This window comes from Engystomops pustulosus, chromosome 3, assembly GCF_040894005.1.
Source record: "Engystomops pustulosus chromosome 3, aEngPut4.maternal, whole genome shotgun sequence".
Taxonomy (NCBI): domain Eukaryota; kingdom Metazoa; phylum Chordata; class Amphibia; order Anura; family Leptodactylidae; genus Engystomops; species Engystomops pustulosus.
The window spans coordinates 6253965-6275244 of record NC_092413.1 but is presented as its reverse complement, the minus strand read 5'-3'; the positions used below and the strand labels follow the sequence as shown (position 1 = coordinate 6275244).

The window sequence follows — 21280 nt, the reverse complement described above, 5'->3', positions numbered from 1 at the left end:
TACATAGACCCTTCAGTACACGGTATACATATAACCATATACATTACATAGACCCCTCAGTACACAGTATACATATATCCATATACATTACATAGCCCCTTAAGTACACGGTATACATATATCCATATACATTACATAGACCCCTCAGTACACGGTATACATATATCCATATACATTACATAGACCCCTCAGTACACGGTGCTGCGTTAAGAAGAGATTGAAGAAGAGAAAGTTTAGTGAGTGGAAGGCCGATTAGTAGGGAGTTACAGTAGCCTAGTCGAGAGTGAATAAGTGCAACAATTAGCATTTTAGAAGTTTCAAATGTCAGAAACGGTCGGATTCTGGAGATGTTTCTGAGATGCATCCAGCAAGAGCGAGTAAGAGATTGAATATATGGTGAAAAGGAGAGGTCAGAGTCCAGCACAACCCCAAGACAGTGGCCTGTGCCCCAGTGCTATAGTGATCCCACAGACCAAGATGGAGAGGTCGGGGTTGGGTCGGTTAGTAGATGGTGGAAAGACAAGAAGTTCAGTCTTAGAAAGATTAAGTTTCAAGAAGAGAGAGGACATGATGTTAGAGACAGCAGAGAGACAGTCACTAGTGTTCTGGATTAAGGCAGGGGTGATGTTATGTGCAGAAGTATATAGCTGGGTGTCATCAGCATAAAGATGATACTAATGTAAGAAAGTTCTCAAATTGTAATCCCCTAGTGATGTTTACAAAATATAGATAATTTTAACCCCTTACTTTGCTATTTTAATCCGTTCTATTGCTGTTTCTGGTCTTATCATTCCCTAGACAAGTCAGAGTAAGAATCCAGAGTGTGGGCCAGGACTTTCTAAGCAGATACTTCATGATCCCTCTGTGCTAGGAGGTGCTGTGTGCTGACAATGTGCTTAGATTATCAGGGTCCAGGTTTATATACACTTGCATTTAGCTTATGAACTTTCTACTAGAAACTGACACATAGAAAAGGAGAGATGATGAGATCCATGAGATGGATATAAAACACAATAACACTCATAGCTCTGCTCCCTTACCTAATCAATTAAACGCATAGTCAGCTCTACCATAAAGACCTTATTTGTCTGTAGACTAGAGTAAGTCTCAGCTTGCTGCTTGTTGTCAGGAAGTGCCTGTGTCTGAGCTGGTCTTGTAATGCAGGTGGGGAGGGGCAGGAGGCAGAGAGCACTGCAACTGTGCTGACAAGAGAAGCTATTCATGAGAAGAATCCGAGTAGAGTTAGAAGATTTATGGTCATATCCAGGGACAACCAGAAGTGAAAATTGTACCAGGACTGATACAGACAGGTTAGAATTATATCTGTAAAATGCTGTATTTCTGCTAATAGTGAATTCGAGAAAGTGTTTTGTTATATATTTTTGTATATTTAAAAATCTTGTCTTAAATGCCATATTTCCATATATATGTATATAAAAATAGACACCAAGCAGAGAAATTTGTTACAGGTGGTGCAATTCCCACTTAACTCTATACTGACCCTCTGCTCTTCATTAGATATTTTCTTTTAACTTTATGTACATTTAATGTCTCTGGACTCACTGCCATTTTGTATTGTTAAAGTTGCCATCACTGTGTCTCCGGTCATCCTAATAGCATCCACATCTAGTAAAAAATTATCATGAACACATCTTCTTCACCAGGTGCTCCATCTATGTTTCATCGGCACCCAGGTAAAACAGAATTATTAAAAGTAGCGCAGTCTGTACTTTATGCAGTTTGCATGTGGAGTGTGCACCGTTGATTTGTGGCACACGGTCTTCATAAATTTGGTGCCCCCTGCACTGCTCCAGAGGAGTGCACCAACGTTTTTTTTTGGGTGCACATTTAACAAAGAGAGTGCAACACAATACAAAACTGTCACAGAAGATACATGTGCAAGCAGTTAACACGTTCTAGTGCAAAGTCCAACAAAAAATGGTGCAAAAGCTTTAATAAATGTGGCCCAATGTATGAGCTGGAGAGAACAGTATGCACTGCCTCTAAGCAACTGTAAGTGCTCAACAAGCTAAAGGACATCTACTACCAGGATCATGGATTGTAAACCAGTCACAATTACATACTGGTGTGCGCCCCCTTCTGGATCTGCTCTTTTTTAGCCTTTTATACCCCTTTTTAAAAAAAAAAAAAAAAAATCTATGAAAATTTTGCAAATGAGCCTGAGGGCCTCCAGGTTCAATAGCTGTTAATTCAGCCCAGAGGTCCTCAGGTCAATTTGCTTAATTTTTAAAACCATTTTTTGCAAAAACAAGAAGATAAAAAACTAGAAGAGGAGCAGATTTTGCCATAGGGGCACACACCAGCATTTGTACGTGTGCTTGGATTACAATCCTTGGTCCTGTCAGTAGATTTCCCTTGCGGTCAAGGGCATGGCCTCTGTTACGACATGAGCGGACGCATCTGAAGAGAGTTCTGCTACAGAGCTCACCTTATCAGCACAATCCTGCTAAAATTTAGAGCGCAATCATACCTTGGACACGGGAAATACGGTTCTCCTGCTGCAGGCTAAGTACCAAGAGCATGGCCCTTAATTCCACCACTGCCGAGAGGCTTCCAGAAGCTCCAAATGACCAAAGTGTCTTTATATCTCCTTACACCCCACTAACAATTCCTCAGCGTAAGATGAGAAAATAACATGACACCATTTGTCCAAAAAAATTGGACCTCAGCTCACAGACCACCTTGTACCATGGCCGAGTATATGGGGACACCACCACTGGTGGGAGTATTTGTGAGACCCTGGGAATGATGGTAAATGAATAATAACAATACAGATGTAAAGATTTTTGTGTCTCTCATTTAGACCTACTGCTCCTTTTAACGTGACTGTCACAATTCTACTCATTGTCCGATATTCTAATAAGAGAATTCCACTTCACGACGGACTGAAAAGTTTCCCTTATCAATGGCACAAACAGAAGACATTCACTTTATGCCTTAGAAGCGTTGGCCACTCTTTTAAATCAGTTGCCCATGTGCCTGCACTGCCATAAAAAGAATCCCTGAATGTTCATCAAGTGATTTAGCAGTCCTGCTACTTACCATATATAGTCGTGTATAAGCCGAGTTTTTCAGCACAAAAAATGTGCTGAAAAACGTCCCCACGGCTTATACATGAGTCTATATATTTTATAACAGTAAAAAATAATAAACTTATATACTCACCCTCGGTGGCCCTGATGTGCAGCGCTGCTCCCCCGATGTCCGCGCCGCTTGTCTTCAGGCTTCCGTGCCCGTCTTCTTTCTTCTGCTGGGCGCCGCCATGTCTTTCCCCCGGGCGGCGCCTAGTATGACGTCAGTAGCGGCGCGTCATACTAGGCGCCGGCCGGGAGAGAGCAATGGTGGCGCCCAGCAGAAGAAGGAAGACGGGCACGGAAGCCTGAAGACAAGCGGCGCGGACATCGGGGGAGCAGCGCTGCACATCAGGGCCACCGGAGGGTGAGTATATAAGTTTTTTTTTAATGCTGGGGGCAAGCTGTATACTACTGGGGGCAAGCTGTATACCACTAGGGGCAGGCTGTATACCACGGGGGGCAAACTGTATACTACTGGGGGCAAGCTATATACTACTGGGGGCAAGCTGTATACTACTGGGGGCAAGCTGTATACTACTGGGTGCAAGCTGTATATTACTGGGGGCAAGCTGTATACTACTGGGGGCAAGCTGTATACTACTGGGGTAAGGCTGTATACTACTGGGGGCAGGCTGTATACTACTGGGGGCAGGCTGTATACTACTGGGGGCAAGCTGTATACTACTGGAGCAGGCTGGGCTGGCTGTATACTATAGGGGGCTGGTTGGCTATATACTGGGGGGGGGGGGTCTGTGAGCAATGCATTACCCACCCTCAGCTTATACTCAAGTCAATAGTTTATTGGGTCTCGGCTTATACTCGGGTCGGCCTATACTCGAGTATATACGGTACCTTAGTTCTGTCTGAAAACTCTCAGTGATTCTTTATTTACAAGTATGAACCCTGATGAATAGTAGGGGCCGTAGCAAATCTGTTTTATCTCATCTTGACAACCCCCCCCCTATTCTGTCTCTGTCTGGTGAACTTTCGAGAATACTAGTTCTCTTCGTCAGACATGATGTTACACAGTGAGAGAGACACAGTGGGTGATGCCACGACAATGGGCCAGAGCATGCACACGAGAACCGGCTTAACTGACTCCACTGGTAAAATAATGATTTTATTAATGATCAATAGATTTCGAAAATTGTGAGCTCTCATGGACAGGGTCCTCTCCTTCTACTTGTGCCGTCGTCTTTGTGTAATGTATGTGAACCCCTTATTGAAGGTACAGCACCATGGAATAAAGAATATTATACAAATAAATGGAAGAAGAAGCTGTGGACACGTCGTGAAGACAATTCAGAACACGACTATTCTTTGTTTCATTTCCTCCATGGATCCAGGTCACGGCGTTACCTTCACCCAATGAAATAAAGACTCAGATGTTTGGTTTTTTAAAACTTTCTCTTCATTCTAAACATTTATTTTTACAAGATACAAAATGTAAATTTCTTAGTAAAAAACGTTCACATTTAAAACATTAAAGCGCCTTTTCTTCTTCGTGAATTCTCTGATGATCCCGCAGGTTACCCTTAGTAGTATAACTTTTCCCACACTCCGAACACGAGAAGGGTTTCTCCCCGGTGTGAATTCTCTGATGGTTCGTAAGTCGGCTTTTAATAACAAAGGATTTCCCACATTCAGAACAAGCAAAGGGTTTCTCCCCAGCGTGGATTCTCTGATGGTTCCTTAAACTACTTCTAACCATAAAACATTTGCCACATTCAGAACACGAAAATGGTTTTTCCCCAGTGTGAACTCTCAGGTGGTTCCTGAGTTTCGATGTCGTAATAAAACCTTTCCCGCATTCTGAGCAAACATATGGCTTCTCTCCTGTGTGAATTCTCGTATGTATAACCAGGTTTGATTTCTCTTTGAAGCATTTCCCACATTCGGAACATGCGTGTGGCTTCTCTCCTGTGTGAATTCTCTCATGTACAACCAGTTGCGATTTAAGAACGAAATTTTTTCCACATTCTTTACAGGAAAAAGGCCGGTCCCCTCTGTGATTTCTTTGGTGAATAATTAGCCCGGCTTTTACTTTAAAATATTTCCCACATTCTGTACAGTGAAACGGTTTTTCCCCCGTGTGACCTTCCTTATGTTTGATGAAGTCAGTTTTTTTGGTGAAGTTCTTCCCACATACTGAACATAAATATGGCTTCTCTCCTATGTGGATTCTCTCATGTCTCAGGAGATTTGATTTACTCGTAAAGCACTTCCCACAGAGAGAGCACGAAAATGGCCGCTCCCCGGTGTGACCTCTTTTATGTAAAACCAGACTTGATTTATGGTTGAAACATTTCCCACATACTGAACATGAATAAAGCTTTGCCCCTTTGTGAGTTTTCTCATGTTGATCAAGGCCCGATTTAGAGGTAAAGCGTTTTCCACATACTGTACAGCGATATGATTGACTTTTTCTATCAAGACTTTGTTTTGATAACCGTCTTTTACCTTCACGACTGTGAATTTTTTTGCCGCTTTCTTGACGAGTCGAAACACGTGACCTATCAGAAGGTCCTTCTTGATGAACAGGGGTTATTAATAGATCGGAAGAGTCAAATTCAGGTTCTACTTTGATGATAATAAGGTTATCCTCAGGAGAGGGCTCCATGACTTCTTCATCTTCTTCTTCTTCCTCCTCCTCCTCCTCTTCTTCTTCTTCCGAATCCGATTCTTCCTCTGATGATTCTTTGGAACTTTCCTTGAAATTCTTACCAAGATTAACTGTAAGGGTTAAATGTATATATAGTTTTTTCATCAAAATACTTAAATTTTAATATTCCCATAAATTTTAACAAACGTATTGGCACAGGGTGTGACCACTCACATCCATCACTATCATATCTCCCTTAAAGGGGTTTTCCCATGAAAGAAAGTTCTCAAATTATAATCCACTAGTGATGTTTACACAATAAAGATTATTTTTAACCTCTTACTTTACAATATTACTCAGTGTTATTGCTGTTTGAGCTCCTATCACTCAGTGATGTTCGGTGTGAGATTCCAGAATGTGAGCGGGGACTCTCTGAGCAGACACTTCATGATCCCTCTAGTGCTGTGAGATGCTGTGTGCTGACAATGTGCTTAGATTATCAGGGTACAGGTTTATATACACTTTTATTTAGCTTCTGAACATCGTACTAGTATCTGACACATAGTTAGAACACACAATGACACTCTGCTAATTCAGCTATAACACACACACAGTCAGCTCTGCTACATGCCTCCCCTGCTATAAAGATCTTACTTGTAGAGTAATTCTGTGCATTCTGCTTGCTGGCAGGAAGTGTCTCTGTGTGCCTTTGTGTGAGCTTGTCTTGTAAAGGAGGGGGAGTAGCAGAGATCCCACTGCATCAAGCAGACAGGAGAATCTGTCCTGCCCGACCATAAAAATCAAAAGATTTACAGTCGGATCCTAGGACAACCGATGTTGTATACACCAGCACTGATGGAGACAGGTTGAAATTATCTCTCTGCAATGCTGTATTTTTGTTAACAGTGAATTAGAGAATGCAATATTTTGTTATCCTGAGTACATTTAAGAATCTCATCCCTTTAATCATATTCTCTTCTGAAACAGCAAAGATCACCTGACTTAAGTCTCCTCTTACCTGGTGACGCAAGGGGCTGGTGGTCCTTCATCATGACGTTCTTGTACATGTCCTTGTGTCCTTCTACATACTCCCACTCCTCCATGGAGAAATAGACAGCCACATCCTGACATCTTATAGGAACCTGACACACACAATGACACAGTCATCACCCGGACCCCTCCCTTGTGTTATTATATAATGTCCCAGCATTCCCGGCAGCGCTCACCTCTCCGCTCAGCAGCTCAGTGATCCTGGAGGTAAGTTCTTGTATTTTCTGCTCATGAATAAGTGAAAGAGGTGAAAGCTTGGCAATAGGGCTCTGGGTCCCTCTCCGACCTCTGGAGTCACCCGAAGTCTTCTTTGTTATTGTGTAATCCTGTATATGGAAAGAGATGCTTAGGTAAAAGATTCTTTCCAAAATCTAAAGATGTCTGAATATTGTGAATCCATGGGAATTGTTATGAGACAAATCTGAAAAATTATGGAATTACAGAAATCGGAAGATTTGTGGAAACTTTTAATAAATACAGAACTGATTCACTGATTCACATTTCATAGACCGGTTCTGTTTCATCTCTATCTATTTGGAGGTGACATCTCACTGAACCCAGGGTTTCTCACTTATTATAACCCCCTGGTGAGGAATCAGGAATAATGTGTCCTGGGTGACAGGGTGGGCTTATATTTTGTGGCCTTCTGTGGCTAGTCATACAATAGTATAATATAGAGTAGTAATACAGAGGAACTTACCTCTCCGGTCAGCAGGTAGATGATCTCCAGGGTGAGGTCTAATATTCTCCTGGTGGTCTCATTCTTGTCCTCGTCCATCCTCGGTGGGTCACTCAGGAGAAGGAGCGTTCTGGAAGGATCTAGAACTGCAGGAAGATTTATGGAAAGGCTCCAAGTCATACAGGAGCCACATGATGACATACAGAACCTCTGGGCTCGGAGGAGGATCTCCGAGCCTCCACCACACGGAGTATATAGGACTAATAAGGTTTAGAAATAGAATAAATGACTGATAGATGTGGAGCTCCTGACTCAATCTCTGTGTAGATGCAGCTGCCACTAGGTATCATACCAAAGGTTGCACTAACGCATGTACAAGCGTCATAGATGATTCTACAGATAATACGCATGAGAAGGTTTCCCAGGCGTAATCTTAAGCAGGAGCCTTTTCCCAGTACAAAAGGAGAACTGGACATGACAAACAATTAAGCCATGCCAACACTGCCCAGTAACATTTTGTGAATGGTGAGGGACATGCTTTGGTATAACCCTCACTATGTTACAATTATGTGCAGGGTCTTCGGTTTGCCCAGTTTCCTGTGCAGTCTCCTCACTGCCCACTGTCTGGAGCGGAAGGTTTTAGGACTTGTGTCTCCCGGGTCCTGTGAATGATGAGGCATATGTGAGGAGGGGAGTTAAGTCTGAAGACCTGAGCAGAAATTAGAGTCTGTAATTGAGAGCCATAAATTGTAAGAACCTTATGAGGACACCGTGACCTGCTCCAAACTGCTGACAACACTTTCTTGCTTAAGTGCAAATTTGAACATGCACATTAAAACCCCACTCTAGACACTTACATGTGACCCATGAGGTTTGGTTTTCTACAGCTACAATGACTTCATGGTTACCTGGTTGACGTTTTATGTAATTGTACGTGGGAAACAATTATTGTACGGTGTAAGTTTCTCAGACCTAGAACCATTTGTGTTCTGTGTATGATGCTGGATAAATGGAAGACAGTGATAGTAATGGTTCCATGCAGTGGACCCTTTTACGTATGCTTATATACGTTTTTATGTATCCCTTTGGAAACATAAATGCTTCCCATACTACTCTGCCTGAAAAAGTGTAGTGTGACAGCGGATCCCAGATCTCTGGGGAGGAGAACATCCTCAAAGGGAACCTACCACCACGGATTTACCTATAAAAGGTAGATCGGGTGGTAGGTGCATCTGTAGGACGTGAGAATAGGCGTTTTAAGGCCTAATCCTCATGTCCCCGCAATCTTTTGATAACTTTTATTTCACTTATATGTCAATTTTCTAAAGAGGCTACTGGGGCGTGGAGTAGCTGGAGCTGAGGCTACACGGCGCAGCTACTCCACGCCCCAGTAGCCTCTTTGATCCTCCTACCAGATAACTTAGGCGCGCAGCTCCTCATAGCTGCATCCAGGAAGCCTGCCATCTGCACATGCACAGTGGCTTCGGAGCAGTGACCGCGCAGCCGTGGGCCTGCTGTTCTGCACATGCATACAGATGCACCTGCCACCCAATCTACCTTTATATGTAGATCCATGTTGGTAGGTTCCCTTTTAAAGGGAGCCTACCACCAGTAACCCGCTCAATAAACCCTAAACAGTACCTTATACAAGTGCTTTGCTTCATTGGTCAGAAAATGTATTTAATTTGTATGGGTTTCTTCTAAATTTCCAGTAAAGAAGGTGGGAGAGCTCCAGTCAAGCTCCACCGCATCCTCACGACCGCGTTACTCCCAAACACACTACTGGCCTGCACAGCCCCCGCTTACTCCATAGATGTATACTGCACAAGCAATGTGCACAATGCCGGTAAGGCTACATTCACACCTTGTTTCATGTATTCTGCCGGCAGACACGTGTTTCAACCCCCAAAAAATGGATCTACAGAGCAGGAGGGGCGATAATCCAACTACTCTGTTCCACTCTCCTACATCGTACACTTTTCCTCCATCTTCTAATGCCCACGTCCAAAAGTTTTACCTCCCATCCGTCCCCCTTCCCCCTCCATATTAAAGATAAGAATCTCGTCTTTCCGATGACATCCGGCTTGTGCTCCAGCGAGCTAAAGAACTGGACATACAGGCAGGTAAAGACAAGGCTAGAAATAGAAGCTACAGATAAAGATCCAGCTCCTGCCTGAATCTCTGTATCTGTAGCTCAGGGGAAACACAAACCTGATGATCTGAAAGAGGAGATTCTTATCTTTAATCTGACACCAAAAGATAGCGTCCCCCCCCCTGCAGCCTCTGACTCATCTCAGGCCACTCTGACTCTGCTCATCCTCACACAGAAGGAGCCAATCTAGAGATTACATTTCATACCCGACCTGGGGGGGCTGGGAGTTTTGTGGGATCTCCATGTACATATATTGTACATAACAATCTCTGCTGAACTAATTCAGAGCATGTATTTCTATGGGCTCATACACATGGCTGTGGTTTGCTGACCGACTGAGGTCCGATTCCTAACTGTGGTTAGAGCTGCGACAGTTTCTTCAGTCATAAGCGTGTCCTAAATGTGGGGTAACCTTTAGCTCGGGCTCTCCTGTCAGGTAGGAGGGGCGGGGGGGTACCTGTAGCTCGGGCTCTCCTGTCAGGCAGGAGGGGGGGTACCTGTAGCTCGGGCTCTCCTGTCAGGCGGGGGTTACCTGTAGATGGGGCTCTCCTGTCAGGCAGGAGGGGGGGTACCTGTAGCTCGGGCTCTCCTGTCAGGCGGGGGGTTACCTGTAGCTCGGGCTCTCCTGTCAGGCGGGGGGTTACCTGTAGCTCGGGCTCTCCTGTCAGGCGGGGGGTTGCCTATAGCTCGGGCTCTCCTGTCAGGCGGGGGGTTACCTGTAGCTCGGGCTCTCCTCTCAGGCAGGGGGTTACCTGTAGCTCGGGCTCTCCTGTCAGGCGGGGGTCACCTGTAGCTCGGGCTCTCCTGTCAGGCGGGGGGTTACCTGTAGCTCGGGCTCTCCTGTCAGGCGGGGGGTTACCTGTAGTTTGGGCTCTCCTGTCAGGCGGGGGGTTACCTGTAGCTCGGGCTCTCCTGTCAGGCGGGGGGTTACCTGTAGCTCGGGCTCTCCTCTCAGGCAGGGGGTTACCTGTAGCTCGGGCTCTCCTGTCAGGCGGGGGTCACCTGTAGCTCGGGCTCTCCTGTCAGGCGGGGGGTTACCTGTAGCTCGGGCTCTCCTGTCAGGCGGGGGGTTACCTGTAGTTTGGGCTCTCCTGTCAGGCGGGGGGTTACCTGTAGCTCGGGCTCTCCTGTCAGGCGGGGGGTTACCTGTAGCTCGGGCTCTCCTGTCAGGCGGGGGTTACCTGTAGCTCGGGCTCTCCTGTCAGGCGGGGGGTTGCCTGTAGCTCGAACTCTCCTGTCAGGCGGGGGGGGGGTTACCTGTAGCTCGGGCTCTCCTGTCAGGCGGGGGTTACCTGTAGCTCAGGCTCTCCTGTCAGGCGGGGGGTTGCCTGTAGCTCGAACTCTCCTGACAGGCGGGGGGGGGGGTTACCTGTAGCTCGGGCTCTCCTGTCAGGCGGGGGGTTACCTGTAGCTCGGGCTCTCCTGTCAGGCGGGGGGTTACCTGTAGCTCAGGCTCTCCTGTCAGGCGGGGGGTTACCTGTAGCTCGGGCTCTCCTGTCAGGCGGGGGGTTACCTGTAGCTCGGGCTCTCCTGTCAGGCGGGGGTTACCTGTAGCTCGGGCTCTCCTGTCAGGCGGGGGGTTACCTGTAGCTCGGCCTCTCCTGTCAGGCGGGGGGTTACCTGTAGCTCGGGCTCTCCTGTCAGGCGGGGGGTTACCTGTAGCTCGGGCTCTCCTGTCAGGCGGGGGGTTACCTGTAGCTCGGCCTCTCCTGTCAGACGGGGGGTTACCTGTAGCTCGGGCTCTCCTATCAGGTGGGGGGTTACCTGTAGCTCGGGCTCTCCTGGCAGGCGGGGGGTTACCTGTAGCTCGGGCTCTCCTGGCAGGCGGGGGGTTACCTGTAGCTCGGGCTCTCCTGGCAGGCGGGGGGTTACCTGTAGCTCGGGCTCTCCTGGCAGGCGGGGGGTTACCTGTAGCTCGGGCTCTCCTGTCAGGCAGGGGGTTACCTGTAGCTCGGGCTCTCCTGTCAGGCAGGGGTTACCTGTAGTTCGGGCTCTCCTGTCAGGCGGGGGGTTACCTGTAGCTCGGGCTCTCCTGTCAGGCGGGGGGTTACCTGTAGCTCGGGCTCTCCTGTCAGGCGGGGGGGGGGGTTACCTGTAGCTCGGGCTCTCCTGTCACGCAGGGGGGGGGGGGTTACCTGTAGCTCGGGCTCTCCTGTCAGGCGGGGGGTTACCTGTAGCTCGGGCTCTCCTGTCAGGAGGGGGGTTACCTGTAGCTCGGGCTCTCCTGTCAGGCGGGGGGTTACCTGTAGCTCGCGCTCTCCTGTCAGGCGGGGGGTTACCTGTAGCTCGGGCTCTCCTGTCAGGCGGGGGGTTACCTGTAGCTCGGGCTCTCCTGTCAGGCGGGGGGTAACCTGTAGCTCGGGCTCTCCTGTCAGGCGGGGGGTTAACTGTAGCTCGGGCTCTCCTGTCAGACGGGGGGTTACCTGTAGCTCGGGCTCTCCTGTCAGGCGGGGGGTTACCTGTAGCACGGGCTCTCCTGTCAGGCGGGGGGTTACCTGTAGCTCGGGCTCTCCTATCAGGCGGGGGGTTACCTGTAGCTCGGGCTCTCCTGTCAGGCAGGGGGGGGGTTACCTGTAGCTCGGGCTCTCCTGTCAGGCGGGGGGTTACCTGTAGCTCGGGCTCTCCTGTCAGGTGGGGGGTTACCTGTAGCTTGGGCTCTCCTGTCAGGCGGGGGTTACCTGTAGCTCGGGCTCTCCTGTCAGGTGGGGGGTTACCTGTAGCTTGGGCTCTCCTGTCAGGCGGGGGTTACCTGTAGCTCGGGCTCTCTTGTCAGGCGGGGGTTACCTGTAGCTCGGGCTCTCCTGTCAGGCGGGGGGTTACCTGTAGCTCGGGCTCTCCTGTCAGGCGGGGGGTTACCTGTAGCTCGGGCTCTCCTGTCAGGCGGGGGGTTAACTGTAGATCGGGCTCTCCTGTCAGGCGGGGGTTACCTGTAGCTCGGGCTCTCCTGTCAGGCGGGGGGTTACCTGTAGACGGGGGCTTCATGCAGGTGTGCAGGAGCTGCAGTCACTTCTTCTTCTCGTGTGGTGTGTTGTGATGTGATGATCGGGATCTCCTGACTCCACTGTGTCCTTTGCTCCAGAAGCTGTCACTTCCAGGCCTTCTGAGGACCCGACACCAGCACAGGCCCAGATCTCTCTCATATACAAGACAGCCACATTTTCCTATGTTCCACCCCTACTGCCTTCTCTGATTGGTCAGCATGCGTGTCAGTATGACAACAGGAAGCACAGTGTGGGTTGTCATGACGACACAGTGCCACCTCCAGACTATTAACTCCTTATCTACCTGATCAGTTTTCAGCTTGCTTTACAATCTGCCGCGTGTCACGTTATGTGGTAATAATTCCTGAACGCTTTAACTTTTCCAGGTGATTTTGAGATGGTTTATTCCTGACACATTGTACTTCATGTTAGTGGAAAAAATTGGAGTGAAATTGTCAATATATTTAGTCAGATCGTTTGAGTTACAGCATATAACCATATACATTACATAGACCCCTCAGTACACGGTATACATATATCCATATACATTACATGGACCCCTCAGTACACGGTATACATATATCCATATACATTACATGGACCCCTCAGTACACGGTATACATATATCCATATACATTACATAGACCCCTCAGTACACGGTATACATATATCCATATACATTACATAGACCCCTCAGTACACAGTATATACATATATCCATATACATTACATAGACCCCTCAGTACACGGTATACATATATCCATATACATTACATAGACCCCTCAGTACACGGTATACATATAACCATATACATTACATAGACCCCTCAGTACACGGTATACATATATCCATATACATTACATAGACCCCTCAGTACACGGTATACATATAACCATATACATTACATAGACCCCTCAGTACACGGTATACATATATCCATATACATTACATAGACCCCTCAGTACACGGTATACATATATCCATATACATTACATAGACCCCTCAGTACACGGTATACATATATCCATATACATTACATAGACCCCTCAGTTCACGGTATACATATATCCATATACATTACATAGACCCCTCAGTACACAGTATATACATATATCCATATACATTACATAGACCCCTCAGTACACAGTATACATATATCCATATACATTACATAGACCCCTCAGTACACGGTATACATATATCCATATACATTACATAGACCCCTCAGTACACAGTATACATATATCCATATACATTACATAGACCCCTCAGTACATGGTATACATATATCCTTATACATTACATAGACCCCTCAGTACACAGTATACATATATCCATATACATTACATAGACCCCTCAGTACACAGTATATATATATTTCCATATACATTACATAGACCCCTCAGTACACGGTATACACATATCCATATACATTACATAGACCAGTCAGTACACGGTATACATATATCCATATACATTACATAGACCCTTCAGTGCACAGTATATACATATATCCATATACATTACATAGACCCCTCAGTACACGGTATACATATATCCATATACATTACATAGACCCCTCAGTACACAGTATACATATATCCATATACATTACATAGACCCCTCAGTGCACGGTATACATAAATCCATATACATTACATAGACCCCTCAGTACACAGTATACATTGTATACTACCACCACACCAACCCTACAACTGCCCCATAGAGCTGCTCCTGGGCACTTAACCTCCGCAAGGTCGAGTTTACCCACTCTCCGTGCCTGAGACCGCGGCTATGACAGTCTACATCAAGGAAAATTTGCAAATGGGCCTTATTCACAAGTCTTTGTCTCCTGCTGGTGCTGGATTTTTTTTTTGTGGCCAAGAAAGACGGTTCAGTTTGCCCCCGCATTGACTACCGTGGACTCAATAAAGTTACGATGAAGAATCGTTATCCTCTACTCCTAATCACAGAACTCTTCTACCTCCTATGTGGAGCCTAGGTCTTCACTAAATTAGACTTTCAGGGAGCTTAGAATCTCATCCGTATCCATGAGGGCAATGAGTGGAGATCGCCTTCATCACATGGAATGGGCACTTCGAATATCTGGTCATGCCCTTTGGACTATTCAATGCGCCTGCAGTCTTTCAAGAATTTATCAACAACATCTTCAGAGACTTACCTTACAATTGTGTTGTTGTCTACTTGGATGATATCCTGGTGTTCTCTTGTGACCTGAAGTCTCATTAGGTCCACGTACGGCAAGTTCTCAGGCGCCTAAGGACCAATCGCCTATTTGCCAAACTCGAGAAGTGCCAGTTCCACCAGAAGAGTCTTCCGTTTCTTGGACATATCGGGGGTCATTTTTCCGATGTGTTACCCGAATATTTCCGATTTGCGCCGATTTCCCCTGTATTGCCCCGGGTTTTGGCGCACGCGATCGGATTGTGGCGCATCGGCGCCGGCATGCGCACGGCGGAAATCGGGGACGTGGCCGAACGAAAACCCGACGTATTTGGAAAAAACGCCGCATTTAAGAACCGAAAATGTGTCGCTTGGGACGCGCTTACCTTCACTTGGTCCGGGTAGGTGAATTTCAGGGCATCCGGATGCTTTTCAGCGCAGCAGCGCCACCTGGTGGACGGCGGAGGAACTACCTTAGTGAATCCCGGCCGGACCTGAATCCACCGCAGAGAACGCGCCGCTGGATCGCGAATGGGCCGGGTAAGTAAATCTGCCCCATCATCTCTGACAGGGGTCCTACCAAATTGTCTGCAGTACTTCAGTGGCCTCGCCCAGTAGGACTTTGTGCTATTCAGAGATTCATGGGTTTTGCTAATTATTACCAGCAATTTATACCACATTTCTCCTCTCTTGTCTCTCCCATTGTGGCGTTGACAAAAAAAGGACGCTAATCCTAAGCTCTGGCCTCCAGCGGCTGAAGAGGCATTCTCCAAACTGAACAGAAAAAAAAACAAGGTTGAGAATTACACAGAACGGTCTTACCCAGTCCCTGATAGATCGAAGATTGAAGAAATATCCTCAGTAATTCCTCCTGTCACGGTGTTCACTTCTCTATACTGGATCCAGTGGGAGACCACACTACACTCTCATGCACGCGATCACAGCATCGGTCCTGTATCAGGAAGAATGTGGACACATGGTGCAGATCACCAAGGATAAGAGTAAAATTAATTTTATTCCAGCATACTCACAAGGAATACTCACTGGAATAAAATTAATTTTACTCTTATCCTTGGTGATCTGCACCATCTGTCCACATTCTTCCTGATACAAATCCCGGGTATCCTGGCGATTTCCGATTTGCGTTGAATTCCGCCGGGATTGTGGTGCACGCGATCGGATTTTGGCACAATCGCGCCGGGTTGCATGTGACAGAAATCGGGGGACGTGGCCAAGGATAGACACGCGGTTACCTGGACCAAGGATAGACTGTTGAACTCCGGCGAACTCCAGCGGACCTCGGCGCAGCAGCGAGAACTAGTGGATATCGGTGCACGGACCTTAGTGAATCCCGGCAGAACCTGAGTCAGCGTCGGAGAACCCTGCCGCTGGATCGCAACTGGACCGGGTAAGTAAAGCCATTCCAGCTGGAGTTTGACACCTCATCTGTCGGCGATGCTCACCCAGAAGGGGATGAACTCTCACCTGTGGGTTCTTCTCTAATACCTTCTCTGCTGCGGAGAGGGATTACTCCATAGGGGACTGAGAACTACTGGCCATAAAACTGGCCCTGGAAGAGTGGCGCTATCTTCTGGAAGGAGCAAGCAAGATTTGAGAGGGGAAAATAATGCAATAGACAAATAACACATCCAAATAATGATACTTTAGAAAAGAGAGGGAAAGCGGATGTGCAAACAAGATAAATTTTATTATTTCATCCATATACAAAGATAAAAACATTTAAAAACCCAAAAAATGGGAAAAAGAACACAATGGTCTCTCCTCAGAGAAATATTTCATATATGTACAACCAACAATGGATAACAAAGCTGCTAAATATAAAGGTGTAAAAATATGCACAAAATCACATGTAATAATAAGGTGCAAAGTGCCTAGGCTGAATACATACAAAGGTTCTTGGACTGTGTGCTGTGTGGTGTTTACATATTATGAGATCAAAAAACTAAACAAAACATAGATAAAGTGCTGCGTGCAGAAAATAGCAGCTAGTGGTGTAGATACACAATTCAAGTAGATACAATAAAGCAGTACATCACATTATATTACCTAATGTAGAGCATAAAGAGGAGAGACCACAAACGCCCCACGCGTATCGCCCGTCTGGCGGGCTTCCTCAGGGGATAAGGAAAGGGAAATCAACCCAGCTATTTAAATCATCTAGTCCCGCCCCCCAGCGGTGTATGGATGTCCTACCATACCGCCCCTTTTAGTGTTAGAACACATCAAAGTATGATTCATAGTTCATGATGAGTCTAAAAAGGTACTGTATCAGAGGGTTTCCCCTGCCGATTTGTAAGTTTGTTAAGTTAATCTGATGTGTGAGCCAGGTTCCAAGCCATAGCAGTGCGACATAAACTTCCAGATTGTGTTTATACAGATCACAAGAACCTCCTGTATCTCCAGACTCCAGGCTCAGCGTCTCAACCCATGACAAGCTCACTGGTCACATCAAGGCTGATGCCCTCTCTATTGCCTCTGCTGTTATTGGGGAAGAACCATCTCCTCGGCATGTCATTCCTCCTGAACAACTGGTTCTTGCCATTCTAGTGGACCTTTGCCAGCTTCCTCCTGGCAGGACCTACATCCGACCTGCTCTTCGGAAGAAGATTTTAACCTGAGGACATTGCGTTCATGTGGCTGGGAACCCTAGGGTGCAAAGATCTGTCGCTCTCATTTCCTGTTTCTACTGGTGGCCAGATCTGGTCAAGGATATATACGATTTTGTGGGCTCCTACACTTCCTGTACTCGAAACAAGCCGTCTCAAACCAGCTGGTAGATACCCGTGTATCACATGGTCATAGACTTTATTATGGATCTTCCTCCTTCCTCTGGTAATACCATCATCTGGGTGATAACAGACCGGTTCTCCAAAATTTCCCACTTTGTACCTCTGCCAGGTCTGCAGTTACCTCCACGTCTTTCCAGCCTGTTCTGTTGCCATGGGCGGAGTTTTCTTATAATTACTTGGACTCTGCTGGCTCGGCTCCCTTCTTCATTGTCTTTGGATAGCACCCACACTTTCTTCTTCCTATTTCTGTGCCTTCAAATGTTCCTGCCGTGGAAGAGTTGGCCCAGTATCTGAAGTCTACCTGGGAACAGACTCGAGTCTCCTTGCTCCAGGCGTCTGCTTGAACCAAGACCCAGGCCGACAAAAGATGCAGGCCTCCTCCAACCTTTGTTCGGGAGACAAAGTATGGCTGTCCTCCAGGTATGTCTGGCTGAAGATCTCCAGCTACAAGCTTGGCCCGATTTTACTGGGTCTATTTGAGGTGCTGAAGTGCATTAACTCCGTCACCTATAAGCCTTGTCTCCTTCCCTCAATGCGCATCTCAAACTCCTTCCACGCCTCCCTTCTGAAGCCATCTTGAACCGCTTTTCCCGGCAGTTACCTCCTCCTCTTCCTGAGGCAGATTCCTCCGAAATCTATGAAGTAGAAGAGGTCCTGGATATAAAGTCAGTTAGAGGGAAGCGATTCTTTCTTGTCAACTGGAGGGATTTTCGGGCCAGAGGAGAGGTCTTGGAAACCAAAGACAATATCCTGGACCGTGGCTCCTCCAGACCAAGAAGAGGGGGAGGCCGAGAGGGAGGTACTGTCACTGGTGCCCCTGTGACCCATGTTCTGGGTCACAGGCGCACCTGTGTTCCTCTCTGTGCCCCCGGAGCTCAGCAGATCCTTTTACCTTGCCGCATCCGGCCACCTAGGGCAAGCACGCGCCGGCCATCCGAAATTTAAAGGGCCAGCACACCAGTGGTTGATGCTGGCCATCCGCCTTCCCAGATAAATTCCAAGCCTCTTCCTGTGCCCCCTGCTGGATCTGCGTGCCTTGTGCCTTAGAGAAAGCTTGCTTCTGATGTCCCTTGCATTTATGGTGATTTCCTGCTGTGACATCGGCTCTGTTCCTGACTTCACTCCTTTGCTGCCAGCCCTGACCTTCTGCTACTTCCACGTCTGTTTCCGTGCTGTTCCCAGACCTTCTGCCTGACCATGACTCTGCCTTCTGATTCTGTACCTAGCCTCGACCACCACCGCAGACAAAGTTGCGCCTGTGGAGGGACCTGGTGGTACTATGCCACAGCAAGTCCAACCCGCTTTGTGACGGGCTCTGGTGAAAACTTGGTGCCACTTAGACTATGGTCCCATGTTTCAGCTTAGATCATCAGTAATATCCGGCCATGGATTCTGCCAAGGTTCAGCTACGTCATCGTCTGCGGTGGTCCAGTCGGTAAACTACTCCTGATTCCTGACACATATTGTGCCCCCCTTGTGCGCTGGCGTGGCACCCGCGCTTCTTACCTGTCCCCGCTCCTGATCCCGGTCCTCCAGCCATGCACATGCGTCCCGTCTCCTAGAGCGTGCGTGCGCCAGCTTCAGAAAGTTTAATGGATCAGCACACCATTAATTGGCGCTGCCCATTTCCCAGAATTCTATATAAACCTGCCTCTCCCTGCACACCCTGCCGGATCTTTGAGCTTCTATGTCTAAGAGAAATCTTTGTTCCATGCCCTTTGTGATTATCCTGATTTCCCACTGTGATCTCGATTCCGTTCATGACTCTGATTCTGTGCTGCCTATCTCGACCTCCTGCCTGTCCCTGACCACAAGTTTGCCTTACGATTCTGTACTATGCCTTGACCGCCACCGCTGACAAAGTCGCGCCTGTGAAATGACCTGGTGGTACCACGCCACAACAAGCCGAGCTCGCTTTGCGGCAGGTTCTGGTGAAAACCATGTACCACTTAGACTCCGGTACCAGGTGTCGGCTTACGTCATCATCTGCGTTGGTTCAGTGGGTCCACTAGCCCTGTTTTCTGACAGTAAGATCCGACCATGGATTCTGCCAAGGTTCCGCTATGGGGCCTGGCTGATCTTACCACCATCGTAGCCCAGCAGTCCCAACAGATTGCTGTGCAAGCAATTGATGGCTACTCAGCAGCAGCGTCAAGTAGTCAAGTACCGCTAATACGGTAAGTCTCCCTATCACTGAAACTAGGCTGAGACTATTCATGCCGTCTAAATATGATGGGGACCCCAAGTTGTGCAGTGGCTTCATCACCCACTGCTCCCTGCACATTTATCTTATGCCGACATCGTTTGTCACGGAACGGTCTAAGGTGGCATTCTTCATCAGCCTCCTCTCCGGGAAGGCCCGTGGCATGGACTACTCCTCTCTAGGACAGAAAAGACCCGGTTACAGCTGACATCCCCTCTTTCTTTGCTGAGCTCCGGTCTATCTTTGGGAAAGCTGCACAGGCGTCTTCAGCGGAGACCTGGGTCAAGGGGACTGGTCTCTCAGTACTGTCTTCCTGAGGTCCGTCTCGAGAAGCTGCTGTTAATCTCATCAGTCAGTGGGCAGATTCTCCAAGACCTGATCCGGTACCGCACTGAACCCCTATGCCTACCAGTGGGGGTCTTGAACAAGGAGAGACTTTCCTTTTATGTGCTAACCCAGTGCACGTCTTCAGTTCTTCTGGGTCTTCCGTGGTTGCAGTGCCACATACTGGTGCTATTGACCTGCTACCGGGCACATCTCCATGGGGTCAGGTGTACCCACTGTGTGTTCCCAAGAGCGCAGCAATTTTAGCCTATGTAAAAGAGAATCCACAGAGCGGGTTTATATGTAAGTTCTCTTCTCCAGCCGGTGAAGGCCAAAAAGGATGGGTCGCTCCATCCATGCCTAGATTTTCGTGGCCTAAACAACATCACCATGAAGAACCGCTATCCTTTGCCGTTGATCTTTGACCGCTTACGTGGAGCCAAGGTCTTCACCAGACTAGACCTCCGTGGGGCGTATAACCTCATTCGGATCCTCGTCATGCTGTTTGGACTCTGCAACACACTAGCTGTTTTTCAGGAGTTTGTCAACAACATTTTCAGAGACTTGCTATATACCTGTGTTGTGGTCTATCTTGGTGTTCTCTACGGAGAAGTGCCAGTTCCACCAGAAGAGTATTCCCTTCCTCGGCTATATCATCTCTGACAAGGGTCTACAGATGGATCCTGCTAAGTTGTCTGTGGTTCTTCAATGGCCTTGCACTGTAGGACTGCGTGCAATACAGAGATTCCTGGGCTTCGACAATTACTACCTTCTCCCATTGTGGCGCTAGCCAAGAAGAATGCCAATCCCAGACTCTGGCCCCCGGCAGCTGAAGAAGCCTTCTCTAGTCTGAAGTCAGGCTTTGCCTTGGCCCCAGTTCTCACATGGCCTGATACGGAGAAGCCTTTCCAGCTGGAAGTTGACGCCTCCTCAGTAGGAGGGCCGAACTCTCACTTGTGGGTTCTTCTCCTGCGGGTTCTTCTTCCTGCGCTAATTACAGGCCAATATCCTTGCTCAATGTGGACCTAAAACTTTTTGCTAAAATCCTAGCCAATTGCCTGGCTCCTGTCACGGGTGCTCCCACGATCCCCGTCTCGGATCGCGGGTGCACCCGTGCCTCTCCAGGGTCCGGTGGCCGGCTTCTCTCACCTCCCCCGGCTGCAGCGGCGTCCTGTGCAGCTCTCGCGGCTTGGCGCGCG

General features: G+C 47.8%; 2 protein-coding genes across 2 annotated transcripts in view; one reads left to right on the top strand and one right to left on the bottom strand.

Annotated features, from left to right (window-relative positions):
* The window catches only part of LOC140120788 (uncharacterized), a 44014-nt gene that overhangs the window by 6003 nt on the left and 16731 nt on the right, over window positions 1-21280 (bottom strand). Inside the window, exons 5-8 of the mRNA XM_072139731.1 lie at window positions 7448-7690; window positions 6924-7073; window positions 6716-6839; window positions 4582-5828 (exon numbers count right to left, since the gene is read on the bottom strand). Of these exons, the coding sequence (XP_071995832.1) occupies window positions 4582-5828; window positions 6716-6839; window positions 6924-7073; window positions 7448-7690 (1764 nt within the window). The remainder of the gene's footprint in view (window positions 1-4581; window positions 5829-6715; window positions 6840-6923; window positions 7074-7447; window positions 7691-21280) is intronic.
* RRP36 (ribosomal RNA processing 36) overlaps window positions 4655-21280 on the top strand; it is a 233380-nt gene continuing 216754 nt past the window's right edge. Inside the window, exon 1 of the mRNA XM_072139921.1 lies at window positions 4655-4667. The gene's annotated coding sequence lies outside the window, so the exon portion shown is untranslated. The remainder of the gene's footprint in view (window positions 4668-21280) is intronic.